We start from the raw sequence: 23,476 nt of genomic DNA on the forward strand, positions 1-23,476 counted from the left end.
TCCTGATCAGTTCCCAGGCAAACAAAAGCCAAGGAAGAACAAGGACACCAACGAGAGACAGTATTTTCTTAGCAGGAATACAATTATAACATAGGTAGGCTGCCTCCGTTTACCTCCCCAAATTAAAATAATCTTTTTCTTATGCTCTTACCTAAGAATGAGACCAGGATGTGATTCACTCTGCTTCTGATGGCATTTACTGGCCAGAAAGAGGCTGCAACGAGCTAAGAGGCAAGTCACCCAGTGCAAGAATGCTCGAAGGTAGGAGCGTGTACTCACACGGCTGCTGTAGGACAGGGCAGAGGCTTGCAGAGAGGGAGGAGGCACGTCTGTGGAAGACCTGTGGGCTCAGGTCTATGGGACAACTCCACAGACTGTTATAATACATAGCAGCTCCTATAGCTCTGCTGCGCTCACTTCTTGGCCTGCAAAGCTTGCATGGTAGCGGGCAGAGGACAGAGTGCAACATCAGCCTACTTCACCCCCAAGTAAATGTGTTTTTTTCACACCCCCCCTGCCCCGAGTCTTTAACTTCCATAACATCCCACTACCACACTGTCAGCAGAAATCCATATATAAAGCTGCACTAAGATTTGGAGTTATGGTAGAGACTGAAATTCTCAGTTATACAGAAAAAGCATTTGGCTATCTGCTTTGGACTGAAAACACCTCTTTTTAGAAAGGATTGGGGTTTCCAAGCGGTTAGAGGCGAGACCTGGGAATCTCAAGTAGTTAAAATCACTTCCTTTTTAATTAGAATCATAGAATCGTGTAGGTTGGAAAAGACCCTTAAGATCATCAAGTCCAACTGTTAACCTAGCACTGCCAAGTCCACCACTAAACCATGTCCCTAAGCACCACATGAATTGCTGCTTTGCAGCCTTTTCCTCTGACTTTGAGAACAGCTTTGAGCTTTCTCTGGCCACAGAACTCTAAAATAGGCAAAGTTATTTTACTTTATTAGAGAAACAAGACAATTCTTAGTATTCTTGCTATGACATTTGCTCAGGGGAAGCTGAGAGGAGAGAAAATCACTTTCTGAGAAGCAGCTGGCTTAACACAGGGAGGGACCACATCAGAATTTGATTTCTTTTGCTGACTTATGCAGCAGTGAGTCCCTTGCTCTGCCTCTCTCCCATCCCTCTGTGCTACCGGGAATCTGCTAAGACACACCTGTGGGAATTTTTGGCTTTTAAATATGTGCCTTAAATGTCCCAACAGTTCCCTAACTTGCAGAAAGTTTATTGCTATCAGGTCCTTAACTTCAGTTTTCTTGGGAAAATCATTGCAAGTATCTCCCCTCAGAAGCCTACTACAGAACATGTCTAAGAACTAAAGAGGTTGCCTCCCTCCTTGAAAACTGAATGTTCTTGAAAGAAAGAGCCGAAAAAGGCAAGGGAGAAAAAATTTTCTCTCCAAAATGCAAGCAAAACAGTAACACATTTCAATTGTAACAAGAAACTTATTTTCTGCACAAAATACAATTTGCTTTTTTCAACAGACTCCAGCTCTCGTAGGCTGAGAGTAAAGGTGTAACACATGAAGGCAAATATGGCTTATATTTTAGGAATTTCCATGATTTTTATGGATTGCATTGATGAGAAATGCATTTGCGCACTCTGAACTGCCAGTAACATTTTTGTTGTGGGATGTACTTTGAATAATTCCTTTGCAGAAAGCATGGCCATATATTCATTAGAAAAGGAAAGTCATTCTGGAGGACATGAGCTTCTAAATGAATGGCATTTCAATAAATAAAGGTGGTATAAATTCAACATAGTGATTCTCCAATTCATCATCCTCTAAGCTAAAACGTATCATTCCTCTCTAACTTCAATTCCCAGCCATGCTATCCTCTTAATCTTAATTATAAATGGTCTGCCACTTATCAAATCATTCTCTGTGTACTGCACAATCCTCACCCTTAATTGCACAAATATTTTATTTTTGGAACAACACAGCTCAGCAACAAGCTTCATTTTTCTTTTCATGACTCAGTCTCTATTAAAGTAACGCGTTTATAAAAGCTCTGGGCGCATGGAGAGAAAATTAGTTGCTCCTCCGTGGCTAACAGTTTTTAGCTAATCACAATGCAGCTCCACATCACTCCGAGCAGAGCAGTGATTAAAACTGCGACTGCAACAAAGCAACATTGTACACAGCGATGACGTGCTCCAGTCAAAAACGTCTCCCCTCTTGGGGGTATTCCCCAGATGTTTGACTTTGAGCTCTAGCTTGGCAAGCGAGGCTTTGTGGCTGCAATTCAAGTCCCAAGCTTGAGCAGCTCCAGTGTTTATTCTCATAATTTACACTTTGTGATGGCTTATGGACAGTTATGTACTTGGTTTCATAGCCACCACTTCAAACCAAGGGCCTGATCCTGCATTTATGGAGTTAGTGGTAAATGCTTCCCAATTCCAGCACTGGCAGGAGGCCCCAGATGACTCAACCGTCTCTCAAAGCAAACAAGCCAATATAAAAGAACAATTTGGTTTAAAAACAATAAAAAAAATGCCTGAAATCTTACTTACTAGGAAGTCTTCTTCACAGTACACCTTGCCATTGACATTGTAGAACGCTTTTCCTCGTAGTCTTCTCCCTGTTAAAATACGGTACCGTCAGAATTCTGGGCTCCGTCCCCAAACCCAGTCGTTCAGGATGCAAAGTGAAAAGCACGGCCTGCCGCGCCTGGCTGCAAGGCCAGTTCCCGGCCCCTCTCCTCCCCGGAGCGTCCATCCGGAGCCGCAGGTGAGGGCCGGGTCCTCGGCTCCATCCTGCCTTCACAGATTCCTTATCAACTAAATGTTACTTCTAAGTGCAGGTTATGGAACCCAGCCGATACCAGTTCCTGGAAAATTTGAAATCTAAACCCAAACATGATGATTCTGGGGGGAAAGGCTAATTTGTAAATTGAGACAATTTTCTTGGCAGGTGAAATCACAGCAGGCATACATCCACTGCAATCAACATCAGCAATGCATCTGTCTCCGAAGGACCGAACAAGGGATACTGCATATGGATGTTCCTGTCACCTTTAAAAATATTAATATATTAATCAATGCCGCAGCAGCTACACCCACAGCTCCCTGCGATACTAAAGCAGTACAAAGCACACGTGACAGAGGGAAGGGCAGAAAAATCACACAGAAAACAAGAGATTTCATGTTCAAGTTTGAACGTTTGCCATTTCGTTAGCGCTTGTGGAACTCTATTGACAAAGCCTGCGATCATCGTTAACTGATGGCTCCCTTTACAGCTAAGAAATGCACACCAGACTCCAGAGAGTCCCAACAAAAAGGATCAAACCAGGAATTCAGAAACCACCAAGCCCAACCAGTTTTTAGATACAGCAGATCAGGTCTGTCTTACACCAGAGCTGCTTCATGGAAAGCAATGCCATTTTATCAGTGTAAAACCAGAGGGGTAGACGGGAAACCGCACTCATCCTGACTCACCTTATTTCCACTCTGTGCCAGGGTCCCACTGGCCAAAGCTCCCAAACATTTGGGTGCTCTCACAAGCCGTTTGCAGCCTTGGCAAGCAGATGGCACGGTGCTACGGGCTGCGTACCGGCTGCCGTTAGCAGTGGCACAGAGCAAGGATGAGGGCAAGAGGGTCTGTATCTGCAGGTCAACAGATGACCCCTCCCAGGCCACTGCCAAAGCTTTTACTCCACAGAATAAGCCTGGACATCTCCTACCGAGGCAGAGTAGCAGCTCCACCATAAACACCGCCGATCTTTGCGGAGGGTTTGACTCTGAGGGCCGGCAAGCTGAGCCAGCTGGCCAAGCACATAGGGGCAGGAGCGCTCTCCACGGTTTCCATAAACAACGTTGAGGAAAATATGATTAATTTTCAGTGCTTGAAAGTGCCTTTCACATGTTGCCACTGTGATCTGATCCTGGGAAACAGTGTGTGGCACAAAGAAGTTGGGATCTGGGCTGATGCTTTTGGGAAATCACATGCTGCATGTGGTTGTCTGGCGGTTTTACTGTCGTGGCCGAGGGAAATGCTTCTTTTGTGTGCACATTCTTGGGCTGTCGATCTCACGGGCTGCTGTCTCCATACCGCTGGTAGGTGGAGTCTGCTCTTGTTTGTCTTTCTAGCTGCCTGGTAGCTCCGGTGGGGACCAGGAGCCTGCTGGTGTGGGCAATGCACTGGGACTGTCCCATCTCCTCTGAGACTCTTAGGTAAAACTGGTCCACCCTACACATCACCAAAACAAGGCACAGGGCTGGGACAGCAGTCAGCGGTCACAGGGCCTCTCTCGACTGATGCAGGAGCAACAACCCCTAGGTCTTCCCTCCTGCTTATCCAAGCCGTTTTTAAACCTCTCCAGTGAAAGGTAAAGGAAAGGTAAATGGAAGGGAGAGAAGAAAAGGAAAGAGGCCAGAATGGCTTTTTAAAGGACATGTTGGCTCCGCCAGACCCAGCCTTAATACACAACTTGTGTGGCTGCACCCAGAACAGGGACTTGCCTTGGACGTGCTGATGCAGCACTTCCACCTTGCTCACACACACCACCGGTGCAGAGCCGGGGCGTTTGTTTCAGGTGGAGAAGCGCTGGCCATCACCCTCACCACACACCCATTATGGTTAGAAGCAGCAGAGATAATTAGGGAAAAATCCTGAACTCCGTTGCTGGAAGGATCTCTGCAGGAAAGGAATGCCCTGATCTGGGGAGGCGTCAGCATCACCCGAGGCACTGCAGAAGGTGCACGAGGACCCGTACGTCCCGCTTGGTATGCCAGTGTGCAGAGCCTCCGGTGCTCAGGTTCACAGGAATGCCCCAAATTCTGCTCCTGCTGTTTCCTTAGCACGGCATCACTGGCAGAAGCCCATGGGGTCAGAGCTTCCCTGGATTGGGAAGGAGTGGGAAGCCTACGACCCAAAGCAAACAAGGCAAAACCAATGTTTTGGACTGGCTCTCAAAGATGCTTATATTATCAGGTGCATTTGGCAGCTGATTGCCCTGCGACATCAAACCTCACCTCGCCCCAGCGCAGACAGGCTGCGAGCCTCCATCCCGGCCCACGCACAGCTTGTGAGCCCCGGCTCACCGCTCACACCCCGCGCCGCGAGCCCCCCCGCCTGCCAAACGCAGACAGCTGCCCTCCCCTTCCATACAGCTGACGTGGTGAAAACGTCTCTGTTTTACACAGCAACACCTTCCGAAACTGAGGAAAAATACCATTTTCCCTGTTTTACAGCTGAAAAAAAACAAGCCACCTATTAGGGAACTGACTTGCCTAAACTCATAAAGCAGGCAAGCAGCTTGCTCACATGATAATTACTATTATTAGCAATAATTAATAAGATAGACAGGCCTTTTACCTTAGAGGAATTTCATTCAGGGATCGTACAATAATTATCTCATAAACAAGAAAGAGCAAGTTATCACACAAATAGCCATGGCTGCAGCATAGTGGCTTCTACATACTACATTTCAGAAATAAAGGCAAAAACACACGTTCCATTTGCCCTCCAGAAGAGTTTGCTAAATGACAGTCTCGAACACGGTCAAACACCAAACTCTGCGAGTGCCTGGGCATCACGTGAAAACTGCAACCAAGAGGAAGGCGCTGGCAGCGGCAGCCAGGGAGACGCGAAGCCCGGGGAGACGCAGCCTCGGTACCTGCCAGCCCAGGGCAGCCGTGCAGCGGGGCGGGTGCATCGCCTCGCCGTTAGGTACCTGCCCCGAGCTCCAGGCGCTGGACAAGGCGGTTTCACCTCTCAAGGTCCTGGAATAACTCGGGGGCCTGCACAGCACCAGCCTGTTCTGTGTAGCTGTAACCTACCATTGTTAATCAGGCAGAAATTACCAGTTAAAAAAAACTAAGGTTGCTTTAGCCAGCTCTGTCAAACGCCTGGCCAGCTAGACAACGTAATGTCATCCTGCCCACTGGTACACAGAACCTGCTGCTTGGCTTTCCTTTGAATGACCAAGTATAGCCAAGCCTGGGTTACTATTTGCTTTCATAATACTGAAACAAAAGTCAAGAGTTTCTGACACAACTTGATGCAACTTGCCGATAGCTCATTATTATTATAATGAGCAGTTATAATGAGCAGCCTAGCGCAGAGTTCAGAAGCACGGGGTTTCACAAACACCCTGCTTCTTTCCTCCTCCTGCTGGATACCCACCTTGGCACGTCCGCCCCGTCAGACCAGTTTTCAACAGTAGCGAGGAAGAGGCTCTGTTTCACACCCGACCAGAAGAGCAGCAGGTCGGCCAGGAAGGCGCGGGGGGACTACGGCACAGAGCCTAAGCCACCCAGCTTGCAGCCCGCATGCAGGCACGTAACGCTGGCTCTCATAGGGAAGCCCTTTTTTCCCTGAGTGCTCTTTAGAGCCTTGTTTTACTGTACAAGACAGAGCTTATGTGCTCACGGTGACAACAAATGCTTGTTGCAAATAACTTTTACATTTCTTGACTGATACCCACACACCTGAGGGGTAGCCAGTGCCAGGACAAGGGGGTTCCACCACCTCAGGTGGGAGGCAGAGACCTCGCAAATCCTCCAGCAAAGAGTGCGAAGTTTCATGTAGATAATCTAGCCGTTAATAAAATGCAAGCTAGGAATTGCTCTGTCCCAAGGAATGATCACAACTGGTGTTTGCAACCAACATGAAAAACATCCAAAAGAAAGCAGGCTTTTGGAACTTTTAAAAAATATATAAAATCAAATCAGAATCAGCTCTAAAAAAATCAGTTTTCACATTTAACCAGTTTATGAGTCTCTGGTATTTAAATGTATCTATCAATTACTTCCTGCACAATTTTTCTCCCCTATGTGTTGCAAACTAAAAGGAAGGAACGGGAGAGCTGCTGCTTTAGCAAAGGACTCAACTCAAAGATTTGGCTTGCAAAAGGAAAAATGACCCGCAGTTGACACAGGCTGTCCACAACTATTCTCTCCAGTCTCCACAACACTTCGCTGGGTGGTGAAAACACACCAGCCACGAAGCCAAGACGGGGTGAAACTTTTTCCAACGCTGTTTCAGAAGCTGCTCCAGGCCCTCACGGAACAAAATGTGAATCAGACCGGGTTTTACGGTCTTGAGGAGGTGCTCCGAAAGAGCGCTGAAAATGTCCTGCCCCCTCCCCACTAGCCCGGAAAGCATCTTCAAAGCCCTCCCTGCCGCTGCTGGCAGTGGGTATTTGCCCATAGGGAGGTGAGTTTATCAAGTCGCAGCCGTCAGTGGTAGATCTCCAGTCTCAGATGGGATGATGCAACCGCGTCGGGGGCTAATATCCCCCCTCCCCTTTGTAAGACAAGAGATAGCAATGTCTCACTGTCACAGCATGGTTATTAGACCTAATTACTGTTTGCTGCGTGCTTTGAAGTTGAGAAGTGCCAAGCATTATTATAATATTTTAAGTACTTTGATGATTAAAAACACACAACTGTTGGGTAATAATCATGATTTACTAGCATTGTAGTGTAAGCAAGTTCATGTGAGAAGCCTGCATTGTCTCAGTGCCTGACGCTACTTAAAAACAAACAGCTCGCCTTTGACATAATGGGAATGCTGCAGCCCCAGCCTCGCCTCCCAGATAACGCCTGGCGTGGCCCCGAGACTACCAGCGTGCTGAAAAATATACACCAGCGTACCTCCTCGCCACCATAATCTCTCTTGTGATATTCTCATGATATGTGTGCCTCTTCTCGTAACTTCATGCTGGAAAGTTTCAGCATTAGAGGGAACAAAGTGCAAGATGACTAATAATGTCCTTGTTACTTCTAACGGAGGAGGACTAAGAGGACTGTATTTTAGTCAGAAAATGTAATTAAAACCTCCCCGTGTGGAGTGCAACCGAGAAGTTCAGCTGTAGGTATCGCTGCTAAAGATAAGAAATTTGTTAAAGCAGTGCTAATTAAAAGCCCGAACAGCCAAAGCTATCGCCGTGGAATATTATTCAAGTACCTGCCACTCCTGTTGGCTGGGGACATGCCTGGGTAGGTCTGACCACACACAAGCACAGACCTCGGCTCTGCTGCCCCTTCTCCCACGGGGGCACGGCCCCCCGGGAGCCCCCGTGCAGGCAGCGAGCAAGGTGCAGGCTGCGGCAGGACCGGGCGGGATGGCTGCGGCTGCCCCGCCGCCGCGGCGGGGGCTCGCTCAAGCCCTCGGCATGGCCACGCGCTGCTCCTGCTGGGAAAGGGGCACCACGAGCTCCTGGCTTGTCTCACAGCAGCAACGCAAATACACAGCATCCATCTTTAACCGCTCTTTCTGGAGGAAAAAAAAGCATATCACATTGCTTCTTTCATTGGGATTTCTTCCCCTTACTTCTTATTTTACGAATTGTCAGTTCTAAGGCTGAACAGGACACTCGGTGAGAACCTCTGCACTCTGAAAGCTTTGGTCCACGACTCGCACAGCTTTCTGAGCATGGCAGCCCCTGGCTCTTCATGCCTGACTGACCTAAGGACTGTGCGTATCTGTTTTAGTTAGTGATGTTAAACATGGACCTAATTGCTTGTTAACTGCTTCAGACACCATCTCTGCAGTGCCTGATGTGACACCAGCATCGTTACCGGTCTCATGTTAGCACCTTAAGTGACAGTCTCTGAAAGCGTTCAGAGTAAAGCGACATGTAAACATACACACAGGATTAATACGCAACATTTGCCCAAATATTTCCCAGCTAGCACAATAGGGAAGGAAAATTCCCATGTATTGCCCCAAAGCCCTGTGCAAGTGAAACTAGACACAAGGTGGCCTGGGCTGAGCAAATGTCTCTCCATGCCCGCTGTGCGCCTGCAGCCACAGCCTCCATCATTGCTCAGGGGAAACATAAACTTTACCAGGCCAAACCTGGTAATTTTGCTTTGCAAAAGCCCCTGGCATAGGTCTGGGGCTGCTCTGATTCAGAGCCAGTCTGCGGTGGCCATCCAGGGGCTGCCCACGCTCCCAAATGCAGACAGCACCCAGACGCACTTTTACACCCCACGTGCCACCCACGGGCTGCGGCAGGGCCCATCACCGAGCCCAAGCAGGGGTGGTCGGTGCCCAAGTGATCTCCCGTATGCCTGCGGACACCGTCATGACAGCACAGGGCACCACGATGGGAACCACCGTCCACAGCCTTAAACTGAACTCTGGCACAGATGCTGCAGCTCTTCGTGCCGTGCAAGGTGCGAGCTGCCCTCTGAAGAGCGCCTGTGTGCTCTCTAAGTACACGTTGGAATGACTGAGAAACTGGGACCAAATAACTCAAAAGTTGAAGGGCAAATGAAACATCCAGAAACCAATCTGTTCTCCGCAAACCCCCAGGCTGGACAACTACTATTTCTGAAAAGTGGAAGCTAAACTTTAAGTCACCAGATGATTCCAGGAGCGGAAACTTAAGAGAAATACCAAGTTTTACAAACATGGAATAAATCACTGAAAACATTAAGTAATAACAACCCACCTCTGCTACCTCCTCTACCCAGTCATCTCAAGATAAAACTGATGCAGAATTGCACCCAGGAGATGTTTTCTTTCACTTGGTAGAAGAGGTTCGCCTGCCCAGGAATTAAAGATGTGTCAAAAGAAAACAAAAGCTTCCAATACTTTTTCTTTATTTGTTACCCTTTCTCCTTTATTGACATGTGAGTTTGGGCCCGCAGTTCTCCATCCCCCTCTCTGGTTTAGGACTGCCTATCTGCACAGATATTTTCTTTAGATGGGGTTTCTGTCACTCCACCCGCTTGAGAATGGGGAGCACCGTGAGAACGGGGAGCACCGAGGCTGCTTTAGCCCCTGAATAACAGTTAATTAAATTTTTCTCCTCTGTCTCCTCCAGGGCCCTCGCCCAAAGCCACCAGGCAAGGTGAGCACAAGCTCTGGGTGGCGGGGCTGCACAGGGTCTCGGCGGCTGGAAGGGGCTGCGAGGAGCAGAGCTGCGCTGCCCCAGCCCCTGGCCTCGGAGAAACCCCCACCGCTGCCCCCTCCCCTCCTCACAATGCTCACTTGCTCAGGCTTTGTGAAAGGAGGGGTGAATTTCTAGGGCTTTCAGGGTTTTTAAGATAGAAAAAAAAAAAATCAATGCCAAATTCCTTTGAATAGAAGATACTGCATGTTGGCAGAAGCCACTTTTCACAGACTCCAGCCGTTTGAAATCTGAAACACTAAAAAGTGGCTACTGTGGATGTGCTGTATTCTTCTTTTCAAAGCAATCTGGCACACAATTTTGCTCCCCTGTTTCAGGACCCAATCCTGCATTCCTTTCACGCTCAGACTCCCATTGACTTTAAGGAATGCAGGATTGGATCCTAAATGTGTGCTTTACTTACACAATAGCTCCTCATGGTTACGATCTATTGAGAAAGGCACACTTTAAAAACCATTTGGAATTGCAGGCTCATCTACCAGGCCAGAATGCCTGTAAAGATCTTCCATTATTTCAGGAAAAATGCTCGGTGTGTGAATTAAACGCACACTCGCACATTCTCCTGGTTTCAAGTTGCAGGCACAGCTTAGCTTGAGATGCATCAAAATATTTTGAGCGCTGGCCTGATAGCTCGTAAAGAAACCACGTGTAATTTTAGTTTTTGAAAAAAAGCAAAACTCCGGGGGGAAAAAAAGCCACCAAAGCAAACACATAAGCAGCTGAATCTTTAGGACGGTTTCTCAGAGAACTTTTGTAAAAGCCTCTAAAAGACCTGCGCCGGCTAAGACAAAACAGAGCCTTGCACCGCTATTTTTGAGGATGCTGTATATTGAGTTATGAGGCTATTTACGATGCAAATCTCAAATGTACAAGCTTTTTACTTGGCCATAAACACAAAACAGTATACATTGTCCTTTCAGAAGAAAAGGTTTGCTGCTAAAATAGCAGAAGCCCTACGTAAATAACCAACATTCTTTCTGCCTGAGGTCACTGACTTGGCCTATTCAATTCCGGGCTAGTCTGGGATTTGACAATCTAAGCAGGGGAGAGGCCCTTTCCTTTTTTTCAAAAGAATGCTGGGATTTTATTTGAAATTTAAACTCTTGCAAACAAAAGGTGGCATCGTATGCTAGAGGCCTATGAAGGTGGAGTACAGGATGTGTATTGTTTTCTCCCTTTACATGGATTCTTTCAGGAAAGAGTATTCAGCGTCTGTGAACAAATTCTAATCAAATATCATCAGGTAGGAAGACATAGCAAGATACGAGTGAACACTTTTAAGAGATCAGGAGATTTACTTTTTAAAAATATCGATGCAGGGAAAGCATAAAAATTGTTTAAAATTATAATTTAAATTATCATTTAAAATAAACTATTTTTAAACTCTTAATTGAATATTCCTCCATAGTTTAAGTTCCATACTAATTCATATTTGTGCACTAAAAAAGAGCCTTTCAGTGCAAATTAACTGTGGCTACAAAGTCAGTATTCATTCTCACTCTCTATTTCAAGTTGATCTGTCCTGGAGAGGCAGACGGCAGTTAACTATTTTTCCTCCCGATTACCGTCGCCCAGCTCTCACTTGGACTCTCACGACGTACGCTCGTGTATAACGCAATTATCATTTCCATTTCTGGGCTGTTATCCAGGCCCCGCGCCGCTCTCTGCGCCGTGCCACCTCTCCAGTGCGGGCGCAGCGTGCCAGCTCCTGCCGCAGGGACGTGCTAGTACCACACACCTCCCACCGCAGAGGACTACGCTAAGCTGAATTTGCAGCTGGTGTAAGCTGTGACAGCATCACTGAATTCATCGCCATTTATAGAAGCTGTAGACCTGCCCCGAGGTACTATCTTCGCCAGAAAGAAGTCTGTCTTTGCTATGCACTCACTAACGTGTGGTAAAATCCAGATGAAAACAAGGCAGTTTATCATTTTGACATGTTTGTAGCCCAGGGTAAACTCTAGACTCTCCTCTGCAGTTTACCTTAACCTGCCATGATGTCAAAATGAAAAACTTCATTATCTTCCCTAGGATTTTGCCTCGTGTCAGCTATGGCACTGAAGGAAACACCTTTCTATCCATAAAGCAGGCCTTTGCTGCCAAGAAACCTCGCAGTTCTGCACTGAGGCAGGTAAGGTGTCTTGCTCTGACCACTCTGCATCATTCGCCACCACCAAAGCCAGCAAGCCCCAGATGGGGGGGAGAGGACACAGAGGGTACATTTCTGCCCCAACCTAGCTGCGTGACTTACACTGTCAGTCTCCAGCAGGATTATGTAGATAGATAGCTAATATCTTTTGTTACCTTGCTGGAAAACCCCACCTTTCTTGGCACGGTATCCATAATCTCCATGCCATGTTTACTCTAGTGTGGAATTCTCTCTTCCTTTCTCTCTCCTCCTACTCTTCGGTCAGGTTATTTAACGAAAAGGTTACTGAATGCTGCAGGGACAAGAAGATCTCTGACCTCTGGTACTCGGGCAAAGCGTTCCTGTGCAGACTGTATTATAAACTTAGCAGATACTTTCAAGCTTCCATATAATTTGCGAAAGTTAAAATTGGCAGATGTTTCCTTTCTTTCCCACTTATGTATTTATTCTATCCCATACCACCCATCAATTTCAGGGTTAAGGCATAAAATATTTCCATGGAGCTCCAACAGAAGAACTTATGTTGAAAAGGAGTTCATAAAAACATAAGCCAAGCATATATTTAAAAACAGAAATACAACAGCCTGCATTGATCTAGTAGCTATTTTGGGCCTATATATTAACATATATCTTAAAATATATTTCTTATTAAGCTAGCAAGCAGACACAGTAACAGGGAAATGTAAAATAAAGCTCCAAATGTACTTGAATTAAGTTTTTTTTTTTTTTCCCAGGGCTGGGTTTACAAATGCAAAAAAAAAAAAAAAGTGAAGACCAAGGGCAAAGCAGCACAGACCACTGGGTAAAAACCACGAGAGGCCTCCCCACCACTCAGCAAGCTGGGAGGGAAGGCGGCACAGCTCGTCCCTGAAGGTGGCTTCCACTGTGGGAAGCTTTCATGGTTCCATCACAGACCCTGCTTGTTATCAGCAAGGAATTCCACTTTTCCAGCTGCTGCCTGTAAGCCAGGACTTAAAAGAGTACTTGTCTTATCACACTATCCCAGGGTCAGCCCATTCTACGGCAACATAAATCCACCAACAAACTGCAGCCTATTCCAGCCCAAGTCTTCCTGACTCTGCAGGACACAACCTTCCCGAGCAGCCTTGCTGGCTGCTACCCATGCAACATGGTGGGTGGTTTTCATTCAAGCTCCAGTAAGAACCACCATAATGGCAGCAACATGGATCCATCTAGCACGGTATCCTGTCTCTAGCTCTGGCCAAGAGTGGAAGCTCAATGGGAAAGAGCACTAGAAACAGGGCTCACACAGGCTGATATGTTCCCAAGAATAACCTCTCAGCTTCCAGCAGCCAGCACTTAAGGCCTTCCTGCACCACAGGTTGCATCATAACTATTATGTTTAATAGCCTCGCTGGACCAATCCGTCTTTAATTTGTCTAATTCCTCTATGAGATCATTTTTACTTTTGGCTTCCATGCTGTCCCTATGGCAATGACTTCCACAATTTCATTATGCATTGTATGAAGTGTTCTCTTTTGTTTGTTTTAAACCTCTGCTGCTCTCAAGCTTCTGTTGCATCCTAAAGAGTAAAGCAGCTTCTACAGTCATTACCACCAGACTAGAGAAGAGCTTTGTAAGTCAAAGCCTGAAACTTCAGTCTTCAACTGCACCTGGAAGTGAATGGGATGACAGGTCACAGGCACAACTGGTATTTTTATCTAGTGTTTTTTTGAGACTCTGCTCAGGTCCTCGTTGCACAACACAGAAGTGGACACGTGTAAGTAGAACTGATAGTCCCTGACTCAAAAAGTTCACACTCTGTGTGTGAGCTCTCCGCAGGAGATGTGACCAAGCCACCAAGTTCTGCACTGCCTGAAGTTAATGAGCAGCCTTCATGAGGAGTGAACCGCTATAATACACAGTGGAGATAATTTCTATGAAAATACATCCAAAAGAAGAAGCCACTGTATTCCAGTAAGACTAAAGGAAGAAGGAAAAGGGCGGGGGGGAAAGTTTGCTCCCTACTGCCATCTGGACATTCAGAGCAGGGCAAGAACCCACCAGAGACTCCACTTGACAAACTTAACTAGAAAAAGTTAGGTAAACTTCTTGAACTGAGGGCACTGCAGACCCCTCACCATTGCTACCACGTTCTTTCTTGCAAGTCATTATTCTCTTCTTCATTCAAGTTCAGCCTCAACTAAAAATCATGGCTTAGCCTGGCTCTGAAGCAGATGATCACAAATCTGATGAAGAGCTGGAACGGCAAGTCAGATTGCTTAATGTCATCTGCACAGAGTGAGCTGCAGCATCACCTTCTCTTAATACTTCATACATAAAAGTATGTTGAACAAAAAGAGTGGACATAGCCCAATCCTGTGGCAACATGCAAGAGAGCCTCAAGGGAGATGAGCAATTTCCCTAAACTATCTTCTGCGTTGTCTCAGAAAAACAAGAATGGATTTGCACAGGAACAGTTTACTTTCTTCCTCCCAACAGCATCGTATGTGTCAGCACCTCAGTGTGAGCAGCATCAAAGGGTGCTGCTGCTGAACCTAAACACACCAGCAGTGCTCAATTTGAGTCACATCCAGAAAGTGTTCAGCAGCCAACACGAATGGCACCCACGTGTTTGTGAAATCAAGCTCACAGTGCTCAATTCTCATTCCCTTGAGAGAAATCTTCGCAATAAAGTGAGATTGTTGAGATCCACCGTGCCTAGAGATGGCATCTTGAACAACAGCTAAAACTTTTTTTCTTCATGCGGTGATAGAAGAATGCGTCAGGGGAACGGTCCTCGGGACCACAAGTGCAAAGAAAGCTTAGAAAGGTTAGTACATAGTGAGAAAAAAAATCTAAATATTCTCAGGATGGCAAAGTATTAAAACATTCTGCCAGTTCTGAAGCACATTCTTTGGGTTTAGATTATTTAGCAGTAAGTTTGAAAGAACTGCACAGAGAGACAACTCTTCTCCTGTTCATGCTGGTGAACAATTATACTGATGTTAATAATGTTACTTCAGATTTATTCTGCATAACTTCAAACAAAACCTTGCTAGGATGTTAGATATGTGTTTTAGACACTACTCCAGTATACTTTGCTGTAAATAAAACTGGAAATTATAGTTGTACTGAAATACTGAAATTAATGGGGGCTTGCTCAGCCAATTCAAAATATAATCAGAAATCAGCCCTCCAAAATGTCCTGTCCTTGATGTTTTGCGGTGGACTGATCACAGCTTCCTGCACGAGGCCACATCAGAACTAAAACCACAAGCAACTTCCAAGACAGACAGCTGAATAGGTAGGACTCCTGATAGCACACTCACTTCTTTCGGCGCTCAGGTACAATAAGGATATTGTTCCTTTAATGCTTAGCTTTCCTTTTAAGAAGTATATGAGATTTCAGCCAATTCTCCCCAACGATTAGTTCAGGATGAATGTACTTAACTCAGGATTCAGCTGGAAAGAGCCCAAGTAGATGCAATCAATTTTCCACTAAATCCGCTTCCTTCCTCTCTTCCCTACCCAGCATGAGACATCAGCTCGCCACTACAGCCAGTGGTGACTAAGACAATGAAAACCTCTGCCTTCAGCCATGCTCATATCAAACTTGGTTATTCCTTCTTTTGATCTTCCCTTCGTTTTCTGTTTTCACATATCCTGTTCACTAGCCCAACATTTGGGCTAGGTGAAAAAGCAGCTATACAGCAAATACGAAAAAGCGGCTACACAGCAAACCACAAACACCAAATGCATTGGCTGCTGTAAACCCCAAAGTTAATAATTCAAAACTGTACAGAATCAGCTGCAGAAATTCACTGATAAAGGACGACTTTCCCCTTTACACATATTTAACTGGAACCTCCCCAAGCTTTCAATGTGCAGATACTGTATGCCTCCATCTGCCGGTATCTGTGCCGTACCATTTCTATGTGTAATACCAAATTATCTTCGCCATCATCATCTAAACACCACAGTACTTCTGAGATATTAGTCGCTGGCCACTTTACTTGAACCAACCTCATGCAGCACTGCCTGAGAAAGAACGGTTGTAACAACAGGCATGATTTGCTACTAGAATTTAACCAGGGTAATAAAAAATAACATCTGTTCAAAAACAAGGCTTAGAAAACATGATCTCTAGCTCTCACCTACATGCCTTCTTAAGAGCTTAAGTAGATGATTTCCACCCTCATTCCCCTAAGCATATACGTTCTCCTTTGTCAAATAACTTGTGGAAACAGCAAAACAACTCCCGGTGGCTGTGTATTCTTTAGGCTTTCTTCCTCTAGAACAGCGGTCTCCAAACTTTTTTGATCATGCTCCCCTATCAGTAAAAAATGTTTTCAGCACCCTCCCCCCAAATACATGTATATTTATTTATTTATACATTATATACATGTAGTACTGAAGTATTTTCTTCGCTCACCCCAATGGATCATCTTGAGCACCCTCTAGGGTGCATGCACCTACTTTGGAGACCGCTGCTCTAGAGACCACTGGGTTGTTAATGCTGACTTAGCAAATTGTTTCCATAGGTCTGAATTTACACTGCTGTGGTTCCTAAGGTCGGTAATCCACTGACTCACTCGAATAAGTTAGTTGCATTATTTCCAGGAAAAATTTTGCATGGAACGCAGCTGGAAGAGTGACAGTGCAGAGTACCCAGGCAGCCAGCTGAGTTAAGTGATTGAAGTTCTACAACCATATCCAATTTAATATTAGGACATACCACACTTGTGTTTTAAAATACATTGATAGACAACCATTGAGACACAGCAGCCAGCAATCAAAAATGATTGCTAAATCCATTCCTGCTTTTAAATATGCGTTAAATCAGATGCCTTCCACTCTGCACAGGTACAATTAAAAGAGCTGGCAGGTATCAGCTGTCGTATTCTGCATGGACACTGGCACCGTAAGTCACCCACACCAGTCGAGTCACCTGTGCTGTCAGAAGCCAGCAGCCACTGCCGATTTTATTTCTTCTTACAGGAGATACTTTAAAAGCTTCTCTCCTCCGTTTCTTTGCCTATTTTTTGCCTAGCTCATCATTCGCTTTTATTATGACTGTTCCAAACACCGTGCAAGTTCACAGGAGCATAGCAAACGAAGAGTTTTGATGGTTTTAGGCAAGAAAAACCAGCTTGGTGGCTGGGGAAGAGAAGGAGAAAGAAGCAAGCCTAAGGAGGCATCCCGAGCAGAGAGCACTGCTGGAAGCAGAGTCCCTGCCAGAGGAAGGCAGGGCAGCTGGGCAGAGAGGAGGTGGGAGCCCCTTCCCAAACACAGGCAGGCTGCGGGAGCAGGCAGGGGATGCCAGTGCTAGGGACTGACCAGCTGAGTCACCGGGGGAGAAGCAAGAACAGCAGATACAGCAGTGAGGATGAGGTTATACGGGGCCCTGAACAGGGAAGGGAAGGAATACAGGGGATTTTGCATCTATAAAGAGAGCTTGCGAAGACAGAAAGGAGCGGGACAGCGCACAAAGCAGCGAGGGAACCCCTCGCCAAGCACCCGACGCCTCTGTGCCACCTGCACTCCATAGGATGGACAGGCCGATGAAAGGGAGGGTATCTGTGGGACTTGAAACCTGTTTTCACGAGCCCGCCCCTAACACCACAAGGCGGCAAGGACTCACAGGGGACTCTGGGAATGACTTTGCAAGGCCCCCAGTTACCTCGCTAACAACTGAGTTTCCTATGGGGTCTGGACCCCATCTAAGGCCGTGACTCTGTCAGCAGCCTCCCCTGCACCCTCCTGTGCTGAAGCACTCCTCCCAAACTGCGCTCCTAACAGGAGTGCTTGCAAAACCACTCGGCAGAAGATGCTTTTAGAGAGTAAGCAACACCTACCGCCTCCAGTAGGCTTTCACGTCTCTCTAGTCATGTCACAAACTAAAACTTAAACGCAAACATACTGAGCTACATCCTTCACCCGCCACTCGGCTTTGTGGGACATAGCACAGAGAGACTGGAACGCTCTTTGGCATTTCAGCTTGCAGGATGGTCATTTCATCACCCAGGAACAGCAATGTTGTGGGTGAAATGCTGAAGCACCTGAGCCCCCGCTACCCCAAAATGATGGTAGGAGGTTATACCAGCCCAGGACCACAGGACACGGACCTGTTCCTCAAGTACTAAACATCCATAAGAGGAGTGAGAGGACCAAGTATCCAGCAAACACTCAAGGCTGTTCCCTGAGGAACACCTCCTTGCACACCCTGAGCCTGCTAGGATGTTTGGGGCAGGCAAGGAACACAGGACTACACCCAAAGTTATTACACTACTGCTTTTTCCACCACTTTAAGAAAATAACTCTTATTAATTTATTTGAACATTGAGCCAGGAGAGCTGGTAAGCTCTCATGAGAGGGCAGATCATCAAGAGAAGGCGACTGTTTAAGGGACAGCAGAGTGTCTGCATATCGGGTACCAGCCCCAGCCAGACTGCTTTCATCCTCTGCAGCCCAGCACCCATTTCCAGACACGCACCGACACTCCAGCGTATCGCATTATCTCTGCTGGCTGCCAAAGCACGCTGCCTGCGCTCAATCAGATAGTGGTCCTGGGAACTGCCAAATGGAGTCAATAATCCTATAACTGGAGGAGTACTGAGTACGGACTGGACGTTGGCCATCAAGGAGGCCGTGGCAGGGTTTTGCTTCAGGTTTGTTTTTAGAAAGTATTTACTGTACCTAATTCAAGACTGTGGGATTGAGTTTGCAAGCATGAAGATCTCCTATTTTGATTTGTGTCAGTTCAATGCAGGGCACCCACATACAGGTTTCACGCTGGTAAAATACTAGGAGTTTCTCAGTAAAACCATTAAATAATTCCTTACTATTTCTGGCATGGTGTTCATAATCAAAGCTATATTGCAAAATTACCTACTTTTTATACAAGTACAGGGAACAGGCTCACCTAGGGCACATCATTAATGTCGGTGTGATGGGAGCAGGCTCCTGCTGCCCAGCTAACAGCTCGTGCCTCTCTCCACAAAGTCAAGAATACTTTGACACTAACTGAAACTGGATTTAGCCATGAGTGATGATAAATCTAAAAAGTCCCAGTAGAAGTTCTGGTCAAAGGCAGGATTTTCAGGAAATGAGATATTTATTGGAAGAGGAAAAAAGTGCTTTCTGGCTGAGATCAAATTTACTTAAGTTTCTTCCTGTGCTGTGTTTCGAGGGAGAAAGGCAGAGAAGAGTGGTTGGGAACAAGAGCTCTTCCCTACCTGGGTTAAAACCAAGCTAAAAATTCCTGAAAAGTCCAAGGATAGGAGGAAAACATCCACTGCTGGTAAAAAACTCTGGAAAGTGACCCGTTTACCAGAACCAAGCTGGTCGTTCTGTAACAGTAAGTTTATGACCAAGCAAAACATTCACCTCATGTCAAATACCAGGGGTCACACCGAAGCACTTTCCTTGGTGCCCAAGGACAGCCCACTGCAGCTATCATCAGCCAATCCTCCCGAGTCCCGTCATTTAAATGAGAAAAAAAATTACGGTCGTTTATGTAGGCTTTGCGCCAAACCCGTTTCTCTGATAATCTTCTCTGGTGCATTTGTGTCTCACATCCGATTTAGAGTCCTGTAAATACTGGAGACAGCATTCCTCAGATACTTAAAATAAATTAAAAACACAACGTTCAGCTTGGACAGAGGAATGGGAACGTTATTCATGTGGCCCAGGCACTAAGGGCTCTGGGGAGTGGTGCTGGGAAAGTAGTCTTTTTAAAATCTTACATTAGTCCGTGTATTTAATGATATATAATCCTCAAAATGGTCCTCCATAAACTGTAACTACGCATTATTTGAGCAAGCAATTATTTTCAGTAGCATCCCGCAGCAGCTGTATAGCTTGGCTGCCAGACACTGCATTTCCTCCAGCAAATGCATCTATTTGTGATATAACAATAATCATTTAATTATTTAAGAAGTTTCACACTTCTCCACTACTTCACCCTCAGGATCTCCAAATAATTGCAGAGCCTTAATGAAATCGGAACAGTATCACCCATGTGAGGTAGGTGAGAAGAATGACCCCCACATGGGCAACGCCAGACCGGCTCAGTGATCTGCCGAAGACAAGGAAGCCCACAGCAAGTGGAGTAAAACCCTGTCCTCCGACTCACAGGGCCAATTTACCCCTTCGTGACCACCAACCTATCAATCCTCTCAGCTAAGAATTTTTTGTCTGTCGTTTGCCAATACCCTCTGCCAGAAGAAACCTTGAAAGACAGAATGCTAAAGTTCGCTGCCACTGTTTATTTTATAAACGTGAAGACAAACTTTACCAAAAAAAGATCTTTTATTTTGTTTTGTACATGGCAAGATTCTTATGGGAAACAGCTTTTCTAGACCTGCAAGAAGTGAAAGCATCCTGAAGGTGAAGAGTCACAGTGGAAATCTTTGATCTGTAAAATGAATTTGTAAGATAAAACCCAGGCTGCCTTCTGGTGTGGAACATCAATGAGCTTTCAGGACATACAGACATCTATCCCTTGAAATAAGCAGTAAACAAGAATTACTGTTAAGGACGAGTTAGTAACCTAGCCTGGATAGGAGGCACGGATGAGGTGCAAAACAAGGGACTCCTTTTGTTAGACAGCACATGAGGATGAAGATAACAGAAGCGGCAAAAACAGATTTCCACTCCACAGCATCCTTTGCTAAGAGCTCCTGTCCGCGTGAGGCAGGACTTGTGGGGCAGGAGTGAGAGGTGGGCGTGTGGCCTGGCAAGAGGGGAGAGGAGAGGTCTTGCCACTGCGCTGCAGAGTCACCAGAGGAAGGGACAGCCAGAAGTCAAAGACTGGAGAAAGCAGGATAACGGGTAACCGGAATAAGAACAGAAAATTATTCCGTTGTAGAAGTACACGGGAAGTTTGGAAAAGGAGGAAGGACAGACTGAAGTTTCCACGGCTGCAAAGCGGTATCATCTTGCCTCCTTGGTAAGGGGATGATGAGTTGCCAGCAGTCTGGAGTCTTTAAACCCTGGGAACTCAGGGACCCGGGAAAAGCTTAAGATATGGATAACAAGTCAAAATGGGACATGACCAGGGTACAGTAAGATTTCAAACAGTGCCAAGGGCAAGGGGGCAAGCTCACTATTTTCTGGAGAAAAAGGCACTGACATGCAGTTAAGATCTTTAGTAAAGAAATCCATTGTGCTCATTTGAAATGAAGAACAGAAGATGCCCACGCAGAAATAACAATAAAGTCTGAATTCTTCAGTAGTAGAACAGGCACATGCCACAGCGAACATAGGCAGGAAGAAGAAAAAGTCAAGGGAGATGGAAAGCTGGCCTTCTCTTCTTCACAGAAGATGCATCAGAGACAAAAACTGAAGTTCAATCCTTCCAGCACACCGGGAGAACAATGAGGCAATGGTGGCCCACAGACCACGCGTTGGGTCAGTCCAGAGCAGTAATGGAGAGGTCCACACACCCAAAGGGTAGGACAAAGGAAAAGACAGAGATTCAGTCTAATGATAGGAAAGTATCCAGGTGACACGTTTAGAGGGGAGGCTGAACACATGAGCATGGACATGCTTGTGTACGTGGACGGGTTTGTGTGTGAGGACCAAATTTACTGAGCCAGGCACCGGAAAATAAATGATCGGTTGGTTGTGGGAGGAAGAACTGAGTTATTGGGTGCTGAAGTGATGAAGGACAAAATGGATTAACTGGCATGTGTGGAGGCAGAGTTCATTTATTGTTGAAGAAGTGATGATCTATATTAAATTAGAAATTATTTCAGAGAGCTATGGCATTCTGAGGTCTAGTTTTCAGATGAGTAAAGGATCAAGTACATCACTAAAGCATTGATTAGGCACTTTGCAAAATATATAGGGACAACACATAACAGAAACTTAGGTCATTAAAATTACAGGAAGCCAACTGTGTGTATCGCCTTTAATTAATTTTCTTCTTCACTTTTTTCCTTCCACCTGTTTTCCCCTTTGTTTTCAGGTAATACTTAAAAATTACAGAACCTGGAAACAGGAAACAGAAACATCTGTTGATAATGTCAGTGACTTGCCTGCGCTCTGTTCTGGATTATCTGGATTTCTTCCCCTTTGCGAGATGAACTCAACAGCAGCCCAAGGGAATCTTTTCTTTTGGAGAAACTGAGATATGTTCCAAGAAAACATTTTAACTGGGCGGAGGGAAGGCAAGAAAGGGGAGAAAAAAAGAGTAGAAGGGAAAGACAAAAAAAACACAGAAGAGATGGGGGTTTCAGACTAAGACAATCCAGACCTGCAGATAATAGATGCTGATAAGGAAACAGGAAAATTTTAGCAAATCTCGTTGCACTAAACAATAGGTGGCATTCCAAACACACAAAAGTACGCAAGGAAGTGATTAGGTTCTCTGTGGCTTTTACAGAGAAATAAAAAAACAGAGGCAGAAACCTTGTTAATTAGAGTATATTTTTTTGTACTTTATGTGTTTTCCAACCCCTGAAAGGATCACAGGTGCTGTCAGTGATTGGTTCCACATTATGAATACAAAAATATTGTGGGAGGAATACATCTATGGTCAGTCAATCAACACAGAGAAAAGTTTCCATCATTAGTTGCCAGGCAACCCCCACCAATTAAAATAACCATCAAAAGCCATGCATTTCATGCTGCAATAATTAATAGCAGAACGCAATTACTACCTTTCAAGGAAACAAGGAGACAAACCACCAGCCAACTATTCATCGCATGCCCTCTGATAATCAGAAATAGGGAATGGAAATGTTTTCCGTTTCTCTGTCAGCTAGCTACCTGTCAACACCACCTTTCCCTGGGGTTCAGCCTCCAGACCTACCAACGCTAGCTGCTAAGGCAGCCCTCAGAGAAGAGCGATACTCTGTATTAAGACACCTCCCCCCCCCCAAAACTTTAAGCGCATGCATCTTTAAGCATCTGAGATGTCCTCATGGAAGTAAGGCCCAAGACTGGGCCAATCGGATGAGCCACCCTTAAAAACAGGTTCTCTCCTAGAGTTGAACTAACTTAATTTAAATTAGTCACAGAATTGAAAACCTTTTGTAACGTAACATCTACTAGTATCATCTGTAGAAGGGGCACAGTCAATGGACTGGTGTATTTATCTTAAGTCAAGCACACAGATCAGTGCCCTGCTGCACCAGAGCTAGCTGGGACAACAGAGAGCAATGCAGAGAAACTACTAAATACCTCCTAAAATATGAAAACCAACTAAATACATTCTAAATAAAGGAGAGTTTGCTGTGTCAGTTGCATCTCAAATATTTCTGATTACCCTTTTCCCATCCTCTCTTTTTTGTTTTTGTAAAGCCTGGAATATTATCAGACTAACTATGGATCAAGATAAAGGAAACATTTTTCTACCAATCGGTACCCGAAGGTACTTGGGCTCTTACATGGGCTGGTATCCAAGTTTGACTTTTAATTACCAGAAGACAAGATTACATTCCTTTGCTGAGACTCATTCATGGTTCGGTCTTGCA

General features: G+C 45.6%; 1 protein-coding gene across 1 annotated transcript in view; it reads right to left on the minus strand.

Annotated features, from left to right (window-relative positions):
• Window positions 1–23,476, minus strand: part of WTIP (WT1 interacting protein) — an 84,964-nt gene that overhangs the window by 21,422 nt on the left and 40,066 nt on the right. The window contains exon 3 of the mRNA XM_082320895.1: window positions 2,532–2,599. Coding sequence (XP_082177021.1) covers window positions 2,532–2,599 — 68 coding nt within the window. The remainder of the gene's footprint in view (window positions 1–2,531; window positions 2,600–23,476) is intronic.

This window comes from Platalea leucorodia, assembly GCF_965183815.1.
Source record: "Platalea leucorodia genome assembly, chromosome: 8".
Lineage (NCBI taxonomy): Eukaryota > Metazoa > Chordata > Aves > Pelecaniformes > Threskiornithidae > Platalea > Platalea leucorodia.